Raw genomic sequence first — 19,504 nt, forward strand, 5'->3', positions numbered from 1 at the left:
CTATACGTTTTTGAGGATTTTTGCTTTGTGGAGCTGTAAGTCAGGGGTATTTCAGATCCTGTATTTATAAGGCTTGTATCAGAAACAGTGTTCTGCTTACATAGTGATAGGATTAGCTGGATGCACTTTTCCAGAAGCTTAAGGTAGTACCCAGAACAGAACTTTTGAGACTTTGTGCCTTCCCCCAATGTCAGACCTATTTCTTATGTTAGTAACTGCTGTGTGTACTGCTCACAGAGAGAGTTGTCGTAAACTGGTGATTCTAATAGATAAATGCTATTTAAACATTTACATTTAGGCTGAACAACTCATCCTTAATCTGCATAATCTGTAAAGCTATTCATAGTCCGAAATGAAGTAGGATTTCAAAAAATGCTAAGTTTTGGGCTTCAATAGGTACATTTTTTTTTTTAATGTAGAAACTAAATTTTAAACAAAATAAAATTATTGCAGGTTTGGAAGACTTGCATCTAGATGAGAGAATCATGCAGTTCTTGTCAATTGTGAACACGATGTTTGCTACCATTAACCGTCAAGAGACACCACGGTTCCATGCGAGGCACTACTCTGTGACACCTCTGGGAACAAGATCAGGCTTGATCCAGTGGGTGGATGGAGCTACACCTTTGTTTGGTCTTTACAAGCGGTGGCAACAGCGAGAAGCTGCTTTACAAGCACAAAAGGTAACAACTATGTTTTATGCCAGCTAGGACAACTCAGAAGGGAAACGCTTATTCTGATCTGCTTTCCAATTCTAAATAATGTAGTCTTAAAAGGATTCTTTTGTTCATAATCATGCAGAATGATTGTGTGTTAGTATCTCTTGAGGTTTCACCAGATGTCAAATTGCATATATGTATTTATATAAATGTTACAGTATGTAACATAAGTATACTGTTCTGGCATAATTTGAAAGGAGAACAGTTTTTGCACAGAGTTAACCTTGATTAAAATTATTTTAGTTCCACATCTTACTCTTGTTTCATTCTAAATACATGGGATTTTTTTTTTTTAATTGAACTTGGTAAGAGTAGAGTTAGACTAAAGCAATGTGTTTTCAGTTTCTTCAAGTTTTCTTAGCCATCGACTTTGAAAGATTTATCTAAGCTATAAAAGTCATCCTCAGTAGAGGAGTTGATTTCATATTCTTCTCATTAAAATTGAATTTGGGGTACTTTTCTGTGATTTTACCTCTTCTAGGCCCAGGACTCTTACCAGACTCCTCAGAATCCTGGAATAGTGCCTAGACCCAGTGAGCTTTACTACAGTAAAATTGGACCCGCTTTAAAGGCGGTCGGGCTCAGTCTTGATGTGTCACGTCGTGACTGGCCCTTGAATGTTATGCGGGCTGTTCTAGAAGAACTGATGGAAGCAACTCCCCCAAATCTCCTAGCTAAGGAGCTCTGGTCATCGTGTACTACACCAGATGAATGGTGGAGAGTAACACAGGTGAGTTATAACTAAGATATTTTCCCTTTGAAAGGTCATGTTTTTAATGGGATGAGGGGCAACAAATGCCTGGGATGTGTTCAAGCAAAGATACTCCTGAGTTAGGTGAGCTAGGACTGCTGAAGTTTCATGTAACAGGAAATGTTAGCATTGGGCAGGATCTGATGCAGTTGTACTATCTGGAATAAAAAAAATATGTCTACATCCGATAACTCTACATTATTAAACGAGAATTATCAGCCTAAGACATGAAAAATCTTGTAAGATATTGTCAGATAACAAATAGAATACAGCTTGGAATAAGTTGGTTTTGATTTGTGTTACACTTAAAATAATGTTTTAAAATGGTAGTCAGTCCAGTGTGTTGGCAGAGGATTCCCACAAATAATTTTTTCCTGAAACTCTCTTTAAAGTCGTATGCAAGATCCACTGCAGTTATGTCCATGGTTGGCTACATCATTGGTCTTGGAGACAGACATCTGGATAATGTTCTTATAGATATGACTACAGGAGAAGTTGTCCACATAGATTATAATGTTTGCTTTGAAAAAGGTAATTTAAAAAAATGCTATATGTTATTCAAATAAAAAGTTTCCCTTCTCGGCAATTAAAAGAAACAATTTTTTATCTTAAAGGGAAAAGCCTTAGGGTACCAGAGAAGGTTCCATTCCGGATGACACACAATATTGAAACAGCACTTGGAGTGACAGGAGTAGAAGGGGTTTTCAGGCTTTCTTGTGAACAGGTAAGTTAGGAAACTTGCAGAAAACTGAGGGCTCTCGTTTATCAACTATTGTCTTGGAACTTTCCTTTAAAGCATTCTGCTGTTGATTTATAAAGCCTTCACCCTCTCTGCTGTGATTTTAATACAGCCTATAGTAAATATTTAAGAAATATGAAAAAGCCAGATAAATGCATATGCAGGTAGTGGTACAGCTACAGTTCAGGGGCTAGGGGAGACTTGTAGCTCTAGATGTAAAATAGTACATTTTTCCTGAAGTGCTTTTTGTGAAGTTTTGCTTACCCTCTTTCTATGGGACTTGTCCTTCATAAACATGACATAACATGTTTTCAAAACAAAAAGTGCTCAGAACAGAGGAGAGTTTTCTTCCTCAGGTGGCTGTTATTAGATTATGGAGTTTGTGTGGAAGGCTAGAATACAATCTTTAGTTTCAGTGGTGTTACTATAGGCTAGCTGCATTTGAACATACTGTGGTGTTCTTCCTGGATTTATGCTGGTTACAGGTAAGTTAGTTTTCTGTACCTACTCAAGTACAGTATTTTGTGTTTAAAATTGCACTGTTCTACAAGGATAATGCAAGATCAGAATGAGTCTGTTTAAATATATGATGCAGGTCCTTCATATTATGCGGCGTGGGAGGGAGACTTTGCTTACCTTGCTTGAAGCTTTTGTTTATGATCCTCTGGTGGACTGGACAGCAGGAGGTGAAGCAGGATTTGCTGGAGCTGTCTATGGTGGTGGTGGCCAGCAGGCTGAAAACAAACAAAGCAAAAGAGAAATGGAAAGAGATATTACACGTAGTCTTTTTTCTTCAAGAGTGGCTGAGATAAAGGTGAGTTCACTATAATAATTTTGTGTTTTATAACCAAAGTAGGCCCTATGCTTTCACTTCATTTATTTGCATTTTGAAAGTGGTGGAAGGTATGGTCGTTTATTAGAAATAGTTCACAAATTTTATTGAGCTAAATAGCATTTGTATGGAGGGAAGTATTTGTATGGAACTTGCAAGTATTTAGTTTTCATTTTCTATGTACTTAATTCTAAAACATATTTTAATGTTTTCTCTGAATCTCAGCAAGAGGAATAAAACTAGCAGTCTAAATAAAGAATGTCTGTTAAGCTTTAGCACTTGTAGCACCGGAGGTAGTCCTAGATTAACAACATTATTGAAGGGTTAAGTGTTGCCATATATTACTTTCTCTTACCTGTTTGAATTAAGCTCAGTTCTATAATGTCTGTGTCTTTGTTATAGGTTAACTGGTTTAAGAACAGAGATGAAATGCTGGCTGTGCTGCCAAAATTGGACAGTAGTTTAGAAGAATATCTGAACCTGCAAGAGCAGTTGACAGAGGTAGAAAAGTTGCAAGGAAAACTACTGGAGGAGATAAAATTTCTGGAAGGTGCAGAAGGAGTGGATCATCCTTCCCACACACTTCAGCACAGGTACAGGGGAGGCAGGAGTTCAGCTGGGAATCTTGCAGTTCAGTGCAGTTGTTCATTTAGTAATGTACTTATCAGTTAAATGTTAGAAATGTGTATATGAAAGGGATTAATAGCTGGGTAAAAGCTGTTCTTTTAGCAAGTCACTCCTTGTACAGAAGAACTATTTGAAACCATTTTCCTACTTGAATAATCATATTTCTGTCCTACGCCTCGTACTCCGTCAATATGACCTGTGCTATTCAGTGTTCTACACTTGACCTTCAAGGCAAGAGGCTGAATGTGCTGTCCCATCAAATTAATCCACATAGTGCAGCTACTGATAAATAGCACAAAAATGTTTTCATCTAAGTTTCTAATTCTAACTTTTCAAGTTTATTTGAAATCAAGGATTTCAGAATTGCATTAATATGCATATGTGTTCATTATTTTGTAGGAAAAAAATATTGACACAACGTTCTTAAAGTTTTATGTAATTGTTGAGAATACATTAATTTTCTGGTCAACGGGGTAGTTGTATTGTTCAGTATGATTTTAATACAGTTAAGTATTTATTTTCTTGTAGTACTTACTTGATTCTGTGGCTTTAATAATTCAGGTATTCTGAGCACACACAGTTGCAGTCTCAACAAAGAGCTGTCCAGGAAGCAATCCAGGTGAAGCTGAATGAGTTTGAGCAGTGGATAACACATTACCAAACTGCTTTCAGTAATCTAGAGGCAACGCAACTTGCAAGTCTTCTTCAAGAAATTAGCACACAAATGGACCTAGGTATAAAATAGTATTTGTGGGGGGTTTTTAATGGTTTGAAAATAACTAGAGTTTAATATCAGGAGGCATTATAAGTATACTCTGACTTAAAGGCAATGCTCTGTATATGATAAATGAAAAGAGGTTCTTCAAAGGGTGATTTAGAGCATTTCAAGGTTTCTATGCCAAGCTATCTGAAGGAACTTGTCTTACCCTAGCTGGGCATGAGATTTTTCTCTTACCTTGTGCTCAAAATTCTCAGTATGAATTCTCTATGCCTCCTTTTTCACAAGTAAAATAATATTTTTGAAATGATATTAACACTCAGTACCTGTGTGCTATAAAATGTGTGTGCTTCAGTGATGAGCAAAGCTTAATTTTTAACTGTCTTTCTTAAAAGGTCCTCCAAGTTATGTACCAGCAACAGCATTTCTGCAAAATGCAGGCCAGGCACATTTAATCAGTCAATGTGAACAGCTGGAAGGAGAAGTTGGTGCTCTTCTCCAGCAGAGGAGATCTGTTTTACGTGGCTGTCTTGAACAATTGCACAACTATGCAACAGTAGCTCTTCAGTATCCAAAAGCTGTGTTTCAGAAGCACCGAATAGAGCAGTGGAAAACCTGGATGGAAGACCTCATCTGTAACATGACAATAGAGCGTTGTCAGGATATCTTTAGGAAGTAAGTTGACAGAATAATGGATTGTTTGAAGAACTTAATTTTCAAGCTACTTCAGGATTTTGATTTTTCTAACTAAGTTGAATACTTTTGCAAAGACTGATCTAATTATAAAGCAAGACAAGATTAAGTTGTAATTCCAGAAGTTTGGAGAAAAAGATAAAAAAATGCTTAAAAATCTGTTCCAGAGTTTAATCTGTGTACTGCAAAAAGAAAGCCAAATAACAATTGCCTTATAATGAACAAATTAAGAACCATGTTTGTGGCTTTAGGGCAGTGGTATCTAGGGGTTTTAGAAACTTAACAGTATTTAAAAGTCTGTTGAGTCAACTAAAGATTTTTTTTTTATTGAAGCAGATTTTCAAACAATTATCTCTTTTTCCTCTAAAGTCAGGCCTTTTCAACATTACTACTGCTTGACTTACAAGATACATACTTTATTCAAGCATTTGCAGGGAAACCTGTTTCCTTCCTATTTCTTATCTTCTGTTCATTCTTTGCCTCAAGAACTACGGATTGTTTTCTGTCTTTGCAAATGGTTATGAACTATGGCACATTCTATGACTTTATGAAAGTGTCATTAGAGTAGTCATCAACTGCTGTGGTATTTCAGAGTTGATCTGGAGTAGGTGATGTGGAAACTGTTCAAATGCAGAACATTTTTCCTACCCACAGAGCAAAATGCAATTTGCTAGAGCTTGAGAAGGGAGAATTTTGTCATTATACTTTTGCTTTACAGGTATGAAATGCAGTATGCTCCTCAACCACCTCCAAGTATGTGTCAGTTCATAACTGCTACAGAAATGACTCTGCAGCGCTATGCAGCAGATATAAATAACAGGCTCATCAGGCAGGTGGAGCGTTTGAAACAGGAGGCAGTTACTGTACCTGTTTGTGAAGAGCAGCTGAAAGAAATTGAACGTTGCATTAAAGTTTTCCTTCATGAGAATGGAGAGGAGGGCTCACTGAGCTTAGCAAGTGTTATCATCTCTGCTCTTTGTGCACTGACGAGGTGAGTTGCCTCTTGTGAGATGTTTTTGTATGCATTAATGTTTGAGACCGTGAAAAAGGAATATTCAAGTGACATAATTATGTGGAGAATGCAGTAGCAGGCAGATTGTCTAACTGTCACAATTCATCTAGGCGAAATCTGATGATGGAGGGTGCAGCATCTAGTGCTGGAGAGCAACTGGTTGATTTGACTTCAAGAGATGGAGCCTGGTTCTTGGAGGAGCTTTGCAGCATGAGTGGGAACGTTACATGCCTTGTGCAGTTGCTGAAGCAGTGTCATCTTGTACCTCAGGACTTAGATATTCCTAACCCAATTGAAGCATCAGAAGCTGTGCATTTAGCTAATGGAGTATATATCTCACTTCAGGTGATACTTACTTTTATGTTACTTTTTCTTTCCTCATCCCCAGCCTTCTAAGGCTTCAGCTAAGCTGTTCTTCCTTAAACAGCTTTTTCCTTAAACAGCTAAATATTTGTTCATGATGCTGCTGAGATTTTTTTTTTTTTTTGCTGGACGTTAGTCTTGGTTGCTTTATTACGTGAGCTGAACAGGCATTTACTACCACCATTTGCACTTTAATGACTTGAAATAAACCATTTTGATCTATACATAACACATTGTAAAAACTGCTGTCAAGTAATTAACCAGTAACCATGAGAAAGAATATTGGATTTACAGGCACACCAGCTTTGTGTCTGGCTTCTGTTCTCTTGTTCTGTTGCTGGCAGTCCAGAACAACTTCCAAACTGTTTAATTTGTGTTCCTTTCTTTTTTCTGCCTGCTAAGCCTTACTTATTTTCACCTGAAAAGAGTAGTTTGAAACAAATTCTGAAAACCTGTTTTGCGGGCCTCTATCTCAAAGATTGGGATGGAGAAAAATGCTTTTATAATTTTGTGGTTTAGAAGTTTTCACTTTAATAAAAAAAACCCCAAACAACTAACATTAACAGCAACTTGAGTGAAATATCTGCTGAAGTCTTGGGTAGTTTATAAACCGTGGCTGGTGTAAATAGCTTTTTGAGGCTTTTAGTTCCACTGTATTGTGTTTGAAAAATATTTTCCTACCAACCTGTGTAAACACATTGACATTTTCGTCACTTTATTTCTTCACTCTTCAAAGTATTAACATTTCCGGAATGTTTCAGAAACATGCATTCAATTTCATTGCATTGCAGCTGAGATCTTTCACCCGCACATTGTTATCCTCCCTGTGAGCTCTTAGGTAAGATGTGTAGCTCACTGAGCAGCCAAGATGATTAATCATTTTGATGTGTCTTGTCTCATTTTGGAGACAGAGCACTTTGGTTGGTTCCTTCTGTAGCTGCCTTTAACCCTCTGATGCATTCTGCTTGGGGAAAACTGTTTTATGCCACTTAAGGTACTGTTTTTCTTACCTGCATTGATTTCTGTGGCATGAGTAGGACTCTAGCAAAACAATTACTATCTGGCAAGTTTTTGATTGTTTTCCCTTGCTGTAGTCCCATCAGTTTAGCAAATGATAAATTCAGTAAATAATTGAACTCACTCATTTGTAGTTACATAATGGAAAAGAAAAGCTACATCATTTGACAAAATTGATTTGTAAAGTGTGATATCTGTACTACTGATCCTCTGCTGAGGATTACTGTAAGGTGTTGTTACTGATGCTATCAAGGTAGTTGTTGCTACCTTGTGCAAATGTCAAACCTTTGTGTTTGTACAGGGTTTAATGTATTCCTGAATTATTTAAATTTTAAAAAGTAGATTTTTGACCCTTGGCTGACCACCATCGTATTATCCTTTAGATAATGTCTGCTGCAGGGTAGTGTAATACTAAAATGAGGAAGATGTTGCATATGATACTTTGAGAGGGGAAAATTTCTTATGCTTTTGTACTTACTTCTCAACAGGAATTGAACTCAAACTTCCGACAGATCATTTTTCCTGAAGCACTTAGGTGCTTAATGAAAGGAGAGTATACTTTAGAAAGTATGCTCCATGAATTAGATAATCTTATTGAACAAACAACTGATGGAGTCCCTTTGCAAACGCTGGTTGAATCTCTTCAAGCCTACTTACGAAATGCAGCTATGGGACTAGAGGAAGAAACACATACTCATTACATCGATGTTGCAAGGTAAATCACTTTTTAGTTCATGCATGAGAAAGAGCATGAAGATTGCAGAACATTAGTTTGTCTAAACTTTGTTTGATGTACAGGCTTTTCTTGCCCACTACCCTTAAGTAGAGTGCAGTGTCTAAAGTGTGCATGTTTCCTGTGTGTGTGTGCATTTATATGCATGCATACATGAAGTACAGAGCTATGGCAGTTTACATTTACATCTGCTTAATACTGACTTTTAATAGTCAACTTTCTCCAAAATATGTAGCTGTGATTTTATCTTTGAAGTTAAGAGATGCTAAAAATAGGAACTGGTCCTTTAGTTTGTGAGAACCTGTGAAAGGGAGAACTTGTAAACATGGCACTCCCCTTGGCAGGAGCTTTGAGCAGCTTTTGCATAATGAATCAGTGACTTAATTTAAAAAATCAAACCAAAACACAAACAAACAAAACCTCAACCAAAGAGACTTGTGCATCTTGTAACGTGGGACGGTACCTCTTTGGGGAAGTGCTTGGTAGACAACTGAGCCAATTCAAAAGCTTCCTTCTGAGTAGAAGTGATCTTACTGTTTCCCTTGAGCTAGTTATGGTGGCTCCACCAGTGGTACAATGAAGCTTGCTATACCAGTTGACAACAATTAACTTCTTTCCTCTTAACTTTAATTTTCTTCCTGGTTTACCCATTGGCAAGCCTGCTCAGCCTATTAGTTGAGGATCAAAAGCGATATGACGGAGGGAGAGGATAAGACCATCCTTTCAGGACCAGCAAGCTGTTAAACCATCTTGGCTATAACCTGAGACCTCATCCTCCTTTTTACCCCATACTCCATTCAGTCAATTATATACGTGTATGTTATAAAATCAGTACTTGGTTTTCAAGGAAGGAAGGGTGATATGTACATCACTTACTATTCATAACATTTTGCCATGCTCATAGGAAGTACAGTCTGTATCCTCTACCTGTATTTTACGTTGGCTTTGTAGCTGATCCTTTACTACAATCCTGTCATACATGGTGTCCTTAGATGTTCTTAGGAGACTGACGTTGGGATTCATGTGGTAAGCAGGGCTGGGTAGGAAGAGCCTGCAGAAATTTCACCTTGTTCAAATACAACTTGATTCCAGTCTGCTCTAGCTGTGGGAATAGCTCCACCAGTTTAAGAAAATCCTATTTATTTTTTGTAGAGTAGGCAAAACCATGTAATTTTTTTTTTTTTTTTTAAGAGTGCTTCATGCTCAGTATGGTGAGCTGATTCAGCCAAGAAATGGTTCAGTTGATGAAACTCCCAAAATGTCAGCTGGTCAAATGCTTTTGGTAGCCTTTGATGGAATGTTTGCTCAAGTGGAAACTGCATTTGGTTTATTGATTGAAAAGGTATGGATTTGTTCTTTTCTGAGTACTCCTTGAGTCAGGAGTATGAAAGTTTTATAAAAACAAAACTAATTATTTCCTTTACATTGCTCAGCTAAACAAGATGGAAATACCTGTTGCTTGGCGTAAGATTGACATTATTAGGGAAGCCCGCAGCACCCAAGTTAACTTCTTTGACGATGACAATAATCGGCAAGTTCTAGAGGAAATTTTCTTTCTGAAGAGACTGCAAACAATTAAAGAATTTTTCACACTCTGTGGTACCTTTTCTAAAACATTGTCAGGTAAATAAATGTTATCTAATATTCAGTATTGCTTTCTCCACTTCTCATCCGACATCCTTTGAGAAGACTGTAGAATGATGGCCAGTTATTGTAATGTAACCTTTTGTATACAGCAAGTATGGTGAAATTAAAATTGAATTCCTGTAATCTTGATAGATTTATAAGTCTAATAATATTTTTCTAGTTGCATCAACTGTTTCTAACAAAAATACTATTTCTTTCCTTTAAAAGGAATCAGTTCACTTGAAGACCAGAATGCAGTAAATGGACCTGTTCAAATCGTCAATGTGAAAGCCCTTTACAGAAACTCTTGTTTTAGTGAAGACCAAATGGCCAAACCAATCAAGGCTTTTACAGCTGACTTTGTGAGACATCTTCTAATTGGCCTTCCAAATCAAGCTCTGGGACTGACTCTCTGCAGTTTCATCAGTGCTTTGGGTGTCGATATCATTGCTCAGGTGGAGGCTAAAGACTTTGGAGCAGAAAGCAAAGTTTCTGTGGATGACCTGTGCAAGAAGGCTGTGGAGCACAATATCCAAATTGGCAAGTTCTCACAGTTGGTCATGAACAGGGCAACAGTATTAGCTAGTTCATATGATACAGCATGGAAGAAGCATGATCTAGTGCGCAGACTGGAAACCAGTATTTCATCTTGCAAGACCAGTCTTCAGAGAGTACAGTTGCATATTGCCATGTTCCAGGTAAGACCACACAACATGTTAATTCTCTGCAAATTGTGTCTGTGGAAAGTGAGCTTTAGTTACTGTGTCTGAGCAGTAAAACTGTATTTTGTGGAATGAGCTTTAGAGTATTTTAGTGGACTTGATGAAGTATTTTGGTTTAAAATTATTCTGTAAATTGGTAAGGAAAAGAAGTGTTACAGCTAGCTTCTGTTGAAGACTTGCTGCTTTAGAAGATGCAAATTTGATAATGTTTAAATGCTTTTTTTTGAGTGAATATATGGATTTGTTTTTTTCAATAAGCATCAAGTAATTTATTAGAAAAGAAGTCGTTCACTGGATTTCTTACTAGTAACGTTGTCCCATTATCCCCCTTTTTTCAGACTGACTTTAAGGGAGGAGATTGCTTAAAACAGAGGGAATGCGTTGCTGAGTAGTGTCTTGTACATTTCCTTCAAAGTTTTAATGCATTTACTGTCTTCTTGCTTCCCTGTTTGCCTCATGAAAAAAATATGAATAGCAGCAGTATCAATCCTGGAAATGTTCTTCTGAGGCTTTAGATAAATGCCGTTGTGTCCCTTGATCTGTATGCTGATATCCACTTGTATTGTAGCATCATTGATCTTCATTTTGTAGGGATTTATAGGTTTAAGAGCAAAGGCTTTCTCCATGTCCATTAATAAACTATTTCATAGTCTGGTAAGCAAAATTGTCTTGGTTTCAACACATCACAAGTGAATTGTTTCTGAATATTGATAGGTTTTCCTTTAGGTCAAGGAAATGTGTGTAAATTGCTTTTAGTAAGTTAGTGACTGATAAATGGTATAAATATCCAAGCAAGCAAATGATAGTTTACAACTACTTATATAATATAACACTCTCTAATGATTTAGAACTTCTAAGTGTACCAGTATTGTCTGACATTGAGCTTTTGTAAAATACCCTCACTTATAAAGTGTACCAGGGTACTAGAATTGCTGTTTGTGAAGCAAAGTATTTTGTGCTGAGTAATACCAATAATGATAATCAAGTGTTCCCATTATTTCTTAAAGTGGCAGCATGAAGATCTCCTCATCAGTCGCCCACAAGCTATTTCTGTTACTCCTCCACCTCGTTCTGCAATTTTAGCCAGCATGAAAAAGAAACTTCACACGCTTAGTCAGATTGAAGCTTCAATTGCAACAGTCCAGGTACTGCTATTTTTAGGAGGTTTGTTCAACAGCGTATTGGAATGTGACTCTAACACAAACGGCAAAATTATCTGCCAGCCCCAGATTATGTTCTCTCTTGCTATTGAAACACAAATTTAGTGGTATTATCATTGATCTCTTTCAATCTATCTGATGTATACTGTTACATTGTTTGATTTTGTTGCCCTGTACAAAATAGTCTCTCTGAAATAATCAGTAAGTCTGTTTCATGAGCAAAAAACCCAAATATCTGAAAATACCTTTCCTTCTAATGGCTGATCATGCTCCTATTTAACTGTCTGACTTAAATCATCCTTACTATCATTTTACTAACTGTCAGAAGCTTCCTTTGTACATCTTGGCAGATCAGTTGTTCTATGTGGTAAGGTTTCTGTATGCTGTGACTTGGCTCAGCTTTTTAGACTTTCAGCTATCAGTAATATATAGAATGTTTAATTGTTTGAAATAAATACTGTTTAGCTTCTTGAATTTTAATTTCCTTTTTAGTTGTGAAGGTAGTGTTTGTAATCATTTTTTGAAGATTATTTGTAAAATAATTCAGGACTGCTATGATTTTAAATAAATTTTAGTCTAGAAATGTGATTACTTTTAACTTGCTTTTGTATTTTTTTCTAGTGCATTAAAATCGACAGGTGACTTTTATTTCCATTACAATCCAATTGAGTTGTGATGTGTGCTGAAAATAAACCTTTAAACGGCATCAGCTAACGTTTGTCAATCATGACTACCACTTTCTTTTATTTATGTTTTTATATATATGTATAAAAAATGTGTCAATTTTTTTTTAAGTTAAGCTTAACCTGAAACATATCATATGGATTATCTATATCTGTGGTGGTTTTGGTTTTTGGTTTTTTTTCTTAATGCAGGAGAAACTAGCAGCACTTGAAGCAAGTATTGAGCAGCGTTTAAAATGGGCAGGAGGTGCTAATCCTGCACTGGCACCAGTCTTGCAAGATTTTGATGCCACTATTGCTGAAAGAAGAAACCTTGTACTGAAAGAAAGTCAAAGAGCAAGTCAGGTACTGTACATGAGTATAGTATTGTTGACTTGATAAGTGTGTTCACTCTTTATTTCTTACGTGAGATTTATGTAGAAGATATTTTTCCTCATCATCTAAAGAGTAATAAACCTGGATAACCCAGTACTTCTGGGAATCCCACTTCAGAAGCAATATGAATAATTCCTGGGAGAATTGCTGCAGGGTTGGATGACCCTGAAATGATACCACTAGTGTAACAGAGCGACTTTACTGCTGTATTTAAAATTCTCCTTTTTAAGGACATGGAACAAATGCAGTTTGTATAACAGACAGTTTAATTGAAATAGTTTTTCTCACTCTTGCTTTGATTTTCAGGTCACTTTCCTCTGCAGTAATATCATTCACTTTGAAAGTTTACGTACTAGAACAGCAGAAGCCTTAAATCTTGATACTGCGTTGTTTGAACTTCTCAAACGCTGTCAACAAATGTGCTCGTTTGCATCGCAGTTCAACAGCTCAGTCTCTGAACTGGAGCTGCGCCTACTTCAGCGAGTGGTAAGTAAAGGTCAAAGCAAAATATGTAACATTACAGAATTGCTGTAATTATGAGTTGTCAGTTTTGTCTTTCATTCTAAATTAATGTTATGTATACTTTCTAATGGGTTGTGGATTACAGAGTTTATTCCATCAGCTGTTAAACACTTGGCAGTAGCATCTACCCAGTAATTGAATTTTATCTCTGGATACAGATACAAAAATGCTTCCGTTATTTTTAGGGCACTGGTCTTGAACATCCTATTGGCAGCTCTGAATGGCTTCACTCAGCTCACAAGCAGTTGACCCAAGAAATATCTACACAGAAAACAGTGCAAACAGAAAGAGAACAGCAAATAGAAACAGTTTGTGATACAATTCAAAATCTGGTGGATAGTATTAAAACCGTGCTCACGGGTCATAACAGACAACTTGGAGATGTCAAACATCTACTGAAAGCTATGGCAAAGGTATGCCTAAAACTTAAGTTTATTGCTCAAACTCATGTCAGTATAGTTTAAGAAAAATAAAACTTGCAACTACGTGGGTTTTTTTAAAGTATCTAGAAACAGAGAAATGTGTTCATGCTTATAGAGTTCAAGACAAAATTTGCTTCATCTGTAAGAATTCATAAAGCTTTATTCCTAGAGTTAAGCTAATCAGGCTTTGGTTAAATTTAAACCTTTTCTCTCACTTGGCAGTTGAAACGTTTTCTTTGTGTTTACAAATCCTTTTGGGTTTAACCAGTAAAACATTTGATATTTTTCAAATTTATTTTCTTGAAATGTAAATACTGAAAATTATGGTTATTTGTAGTCAAGTGACAAACTGAGAGGCTGAAAAGTCTAAGAAATGTTAACTTTATTCTCTTAGACAAAACACAGCAAGTAGTTAACCTTTTTGCATGTTTTTGTTCCAGGATGAAGAAGCGGCTTTGGCGGATGGTGAAGATGTTCCCTATGAGAATAGCGTTAGACAGTTCTTGGGTGAATATAAATCGTGGCAAGATAATATTCAGACAGTTTTGTTTACATTAGTTCAGGTTATGGGTCAAGTCCGCAGTCAGGAACATGTTGAAATGCTGCAGGAAATAACTCCCACCTTGAAAGAACTAAAAACACAGAGCCAAAGGTAAGAATGTCGCCTTCTCTCGGGTGAAGACATTTTGCTTATCTACTTGTATATAGCAGAAACTGCCTGGGGCACCGACTTGGTGGCTATCTTAGAATGCAGAAATCTTCTTGCTAAATTCAACTTAAAACTTTCATTTTGAGTTTTCAGTAAGCCAAGTAGTTGCATGAGTATTTAACAACTCCATTATGTTTCCTAGTGTCTACAATAATCTAGTGGGTTTTGCATCACCCTTAGTCACGGATACAGCAAATGAATGCTCAAGCCCAACATCAGCTGCTACATATCAGCCAACCTTTGCTGCAGGTAATACTTGAAATAGTAGAAACATTAAAACATCAGGAATTTATATTAGACAGGGGATCATAACTTTTACTAAGTTTTGAAATACAGTTTCTGTAGGATTATAAAAGCCTATAAAATTCAAGTAATTCAGCATACAATACAGAATGACCGCTTGGTAACAACCTTTGAGTAGCCTTGGAGATCTGGATTCACTCCACAAAGCCCAGAAGAGATGGATCGGTCACATATATCAACTGAACTGTAATTTCTATTGAAATGAATATTAAAATTTGTGATGACTTTGGAATTAATCCTGAAACCCTATAAATGCATTAATGTTTGCAAATTTTTATTACTTTAAAGTTAAAAACATGGATAAAATTTCTCATGAGCATGGAGTTCTATTTAAAGGATTGTTCTACTCTCAGTATTTGGACTAAGCACAGGTTCCTGATTTCTGTCACGAACAAGAATTGTGTTTTATAATAGCCATACAAAATGATAGAATTAGAGGTTAAGAGAGTGCATAAAAATTGCTGAATGTAAATAAATGTTTTGCAGTGGAACAAAACCTCTTGTTTGGGAAGTGAAAGAAACTAGAAAACCGAAAGACTGAGGAGAGAACTGGTGCAGAGTTTAAAAACAAGTTTAAAATGCATTTGTACTGAAGTACTGATAACTGCATTTGATGCACATTTAATTGTGCTTTTTCTTGCATCTATAATATATTATTTTGAATACTTTAAGTGCTTTTAAACTTTCTTTACAGCTGTACGTAGCAATACAGGGCAGAAAACTCAGCCAGAGGTGATGTCGCAGAATGCAAGAAAGCTAATTCAGAAAAATCTTGCCACGTCAGCGGATACTCCTCCAAGCACAGTCCCAGGAACTGGCAAAAGTGTTGCCTGTAGTCCCAAAAAGACAGCCAGGGACCCTAAAACAGGAAAAGGTAAATGCAGGGCTTAAAAACAAAACAAACAAACCCAAAATCTAACCCAAAAACCCACCACTGATAACAACAAACAACCTCAACACACCTCAGTGGGCTGCTGTGCAGGCATGTAAAATTGAATTAATTTTATTTTGTACCCTTAGCTGTGCAGGAAAGGAATTCATATGCAGTTAGCGTGTGGAAGCGGGTCAAAGCCAAGTTAGAGGGCCGAGATGTGGATCCCAACAGGAGAATGTCTGTTGCTGAACAGGTAAGTTGAAAACACTAAAGTTCTGGTACTGGTTCTTGCTTTAAATACTTGGTAGTAAGCACGTGTGTGTGTATGCTAAAGTATGCCTTAAAGACTAAAATCCTCTTGTGAGTGGGGGGTCCCTTTTGAGATACGCGATTCCAATGCAAATCAAGGTATGCTGCTGCCTTGTATTGCTGCATTCATTTTCTTTATCAGATGCTTTTGTCTTTTATATCGTAGATTTATTCATGAATTGGATAAAATTGCCTTTTGTATATCAGTAAGCTAACATTTTTTACACAGCTCTTGGTACCCAGGAAGAACATGAGAACTGTACAGCTGTCTACAGGACAGAACTTGTCCTTGTTTGCTGATATAACACAACCATGCTTCTGTCTCTGGGAAGCTGAGTCAGGGGACCCAGATGTCCACGTAAATTTGTGACTATTTTCAAGACAGGGGCTATGAATGAGATGATGCATGATCTTTTTTTGCCTCTGCAGTACAAATTCCTATTTATGTGGTCTGCACAAAGTTATGTAAGATTAAATTTACAGTTACTATAGATTTTTTTTTTCACTGAAATTCTGTTGTTTGCAGGTGACATTCAGGAGTAAATTTTAAGATCACTTAAACACTTTTAAAAATCTAGCTTATTTTTAATTACTTTTTGACCTTTTCAATAGGTTGACTTTGTGATTAAGGAAGCAACTAATCTAGATAACTTGGCTCAGCTGTATGAAGGTTGGACTGCCTGGGTATGAGTAGGGCGAAAGCAGATCAGTCTGGTTCAGCGAGGTCAGACATCCACCAGAATCAACTCGGCCTCAGGCATCCATAGCCACACCACAGTCGGTGGTGATGCATACTGGGGCTTAATCTGAGGAAACCTGGGAAATCTCGGTGCACTGGGAGGTGAATCCTGCAGGATAGCTGCACTCAGGGATACGCTAAACACAATGGTCTGCAACCCCCACGGTCAAGGGTGAAAGCTCACCGCTTGAACAACACGGTTTGTCTTTCTGCTACGGAAGAACTGCAAACGTGTCTGGGGGTTAGCTGCAGAAAGAAATCGGGATGCTGCAAACCGCAGAGTGATCTGGAACTCAATTCCACCTGACCCTGTGAACAATTCAGGAAACACCGAACCCTGTTCAAAGAAAAACAGAAAAAATGGGGCCATGAAGAAATCACAGCAAGGGAAGATTTGATGCATTCAGATTCTTGTCACTCTTGTTGCGTGGCAACAGTGCTGGTTGAGTCGACCAGTTAGTATGGAAAAAGGCTACAAAATGTAAACTTCAGAAATGGACTGAAAGCAAAGAGCTGTACATCAGATATACGCTGCATTGGAAGAACTTCTGAGATAGAAGAAAAAGCCTTTGTTCTCTCCTCTTTTTCCTCTTTCCTTTCTCTCTTCCCTCTCAGCCTCTCCTTGCATACCCCTCTTGGCTTATTCTTATAGGTTAGGTGTACTTCCAATATACCTTTTATTTCAATCCTTCTACTTCACAGTTTAGTCAAATTAACAACTTAAATTTTGTTTGGTAAACCAATTTTCCAAAAGCACTGAAAATATAGAACATCAATGATTACTTATGAGTTGGATGGTCAAATGCAAAATGTAATTTTGGTTATTTTAAAGTCATTTCTGTGATTCTATTATGTACAGTTTCTCAAAATTGTCACTGTGCATTTAAAAGTAATGAATCCTACGGGCGTTTGATTTAATGTGCACTTCCCTCTGCTTGCAGTGTACACCTTCTGTAATTCAAATTGTCCCTCCAATCTCATTCTACTGTGATTGCTGTAGTTTCTTTCGTACGACGTAGCTAATCCAATGTAATCTTTACCTTTTTAAAAACCAGGATAGAGTATCTAGTAGAGTTTTACATTGTTGATGACAGATAAACAATAAAGTGATGTTCTGGTGGAGGTAGAGTGATATGCTTTTTACTTCACTTTCCTAATACTTTTAGTTTACACTTGTAAATTATAGTGCTTCAGTTCACAGGGGTATACATACAATCCAAGAAATGAAGGACTCTCCAACTTTTGTTCAGATAGATCTGTAAAGATTTCTGCAAAGTAATTTTCCTTTGCCATATTACTTCTATAGATGGTTGTTCAATAATGCATCCATAGTGAATCTTCCACCAAGGCTTTTCAGGGTTTTTTTTTTAATCAATTCTGCACTCAAAGTGTGATTATGGTCAGAAAAGTCTCTCTAAAAATGGCATCTTTCTTAAATTGATGTCCTGCTTGTCTGCCAGTTGTCTAAAAGACTTCTTGCTTCCTTTTTCAAGTGGGACACCTTGAGGAAAAGTCAACTTCCTTTTCTTAGAGCAAATAAACCCAACACAATTCGGTTACAACTACAGAATCTTACAGGTGCTGGTAGCTGAAATGCACACTGGTGTTCTCAACCCAGATAGATTGTGTAGCTGTGTATAAAAAGCTGCTCTTTTGTAAACTTGCTGAATTCATTACGCACAGTTGCTGAAAAACAATAGACATGGAAAGATCCTTTATGCCATTTTAGTTGCTTTTCAGAGTCAAAACATGCTTTAAATACAGCATTTTTTCGATCAAAACCTAAGTGTTGAAGGATTTGAGCCAAGCCCACCACTGGCATAAAATTCATGTAATTGAATGGATTTGCAGCGGTTCATCTGAGTAGAAAGCTTGGCTAGTACTTTTCAGATAACATAAATTAACACCAGGCATAAGTAATAAACAAACTTGTATTGTTTTCAGTATTTGCACTATGCTAACTCCTCTGCCTCCTCAGTAGGTCTTTAGAATTCACTTTCTCCTCTGTTGCCAATTTTTCCTGGACATGCACTTTGAAGTGTAAGAATTTGCAACAAACACACGGCCTTTTTTGCATTCTGATTGCCTGATTAACTCTAAGGAATTCACAGGCTTTATATCTAACGATACCCGTGCAAATGCATTCCACTGCCACTGCTTCCTGAACCCTCTGCCACGCCATGCATTGCAAGAAAGAAGGTGTTTGGATGTTGCAGTGAAGAACATTCATATGCAGAACAAGACACGTGACACTGTTGGTCCTTTTTATTTTTCTCCAGTTAAAAATAACCTTACAAACAATCTGTTTGGAGTACTGTAGTAGCAAGAGTGTATTATACATGCTGTTTTATTTCTTGGAAGCTGGGGGGAAGGGAGGGGTAATGCACTCACCTGTGGCTCATGTATTATACCTCTGCTATCCAGAAATGAAACACTTGTGTGGAGATGGGTTCTTAATGCGTAATTTAATAAAGTTTAAAAAAAAAAAAAAAGAAAGAATATGTATTCATAATTTCCTTGTATGCAAAACTATTTGTGGTTGTGAAAATTACAGGGAAGAATAAAATGCCAAATACAAACAAATACAAAACAAATCCCCAATTGGAGCATGATTCTACAGAGACTTAAAGTTGTGTAACTAATGTTGAGGAGACAGTTCACAGGCTTAGGAGTTAGTGGGACTGTCAGCTGTATGCTGATGCTTTTTCCTTGGTAAATGTTGACAATATGGCAAATTGGTACAGTCTTGGTTAAACCAAAAATGCAGATGCTCTGTGTGCATCTTGGATGCTAAATAAGACTGCATTTGTTACATTATCTTCTAAAAGATAATGTGTTTCTTATAAAGACAAGGTT

General features: G+C 37.0%; 1 protein-coding gene across 1 annotated transcript in view; it reads left to right on the forward strand.

The window, feature by feature from the left end:
• SMG1 (SMG1 nonsense mediated mRNA decay associated PI3K related kinase) overlaps positions 1 to 17,770 on the forward strand; it is a 57,727-nt gene extending 39,957 nt beyond the window's left edge. Inside the window, exons 40-62 of the mRNA XM_010175627.2 lie at positions 454 to 683; positions 1,201 to 1,449; positions 1,863 to 2,001; positions 2,085 to 2,194; positions 2,805 to 3,023; positions 3,444 to 3,634; positions 4,230 to 4,402; positions 4,782 to 5,061; positions 5,798 to 6,070; positions 6,202 to 6,436; positions 7,960 to 8,186; positions 9,396 to 9,546; positions 9,638 to 9,827; positions 10,059 to 10,528; positions 11,560 to 11,697; positions 12,588 to 12,740; positions 13,077 to 13,256; positions 13,478 to 13,705; positions 14,155 to 14,366; positions 14,566 to 14,672; positions 15,421 to 15,600; positions 15,747 to 15,853; positions 16,522 to 17,770. Of these exons, the coding sequence (XP_010173929.2) occupies positions 454 to 683; positions 1,201 to 1,449; positions 1,863 to 2,001; positions 2,085 to 2,194; positions 2,805 to 3,023; positions 3,444 to 3,634; positions 4,230 to 4,402; positions 4,782 to 5,061; positions 5,798 to 6,070; positions 6,202 to 6,436; positions 7,960 to 8,186; positions 9,396 to 9,546; positions 9,638 to 9,827; positions 10,059 to 10,528; positions 11,560 to 11,697; positions 12,588 to 12,740; positions 13,077 to 13,256; positions 13,478 to 13,705; positions 14,155 to 14,366; positions 14,566 to 14,672; positions 15,421 to 15,600; positions 15,747 to 15,853; positions 16,522 to 16,599 (4,520 nt within the window). The 3' untranslated portion in view covers positions 16,600 to 17,770. The remainder of the gene's footprint in view (positions 1 to 453; positions 684 to 1,200; positions 1,450 to 1,862; positions 2,002 to 2,084; positions 2,195 to 2,804; positions 3,024 to 3,443; positions 3,635 to 4,229; positions 4,403 to 4,781; positions 5,062 to 5,797; positions 6,071 to 6,201; positions 6,437 to 7,959; positions 8,187 to 9,395; positions 9,547 to 9,637; positions 9,828 to 10,058; positions 10,529 to 11,559; positions 11,698 to 12,587; positions 12,741 to 13,076; positions 13,257 to 13,477; positions 13,706 to 14,154; positions 14,367 to 14,565; positions 14,673 to 15,420; positions 15,601 to 15,746; positions 15,854 to 16,521) is intronic.
• Positions 17,771 to 19,504: the final 1,734 nt, after the last annotated feature.

Source organism: Antrostomus carolinensis, unplaced genomic scaffold (assembly GCF_000700745.2).
Source record: "Antrostomus carolinensis isolate BGI_N321 unplaced genomic scaffold, ASM70074v2 scaffold35500, whole genome shotgun sequence".
In the NCBI taxonomy this organism is placed as follows: Eukaryota; Metazoa; Chordata; class Aves; order Caprimulgiformes; family Caprimulgidae; genus Antrostomus; species Antrostomus carolinensis.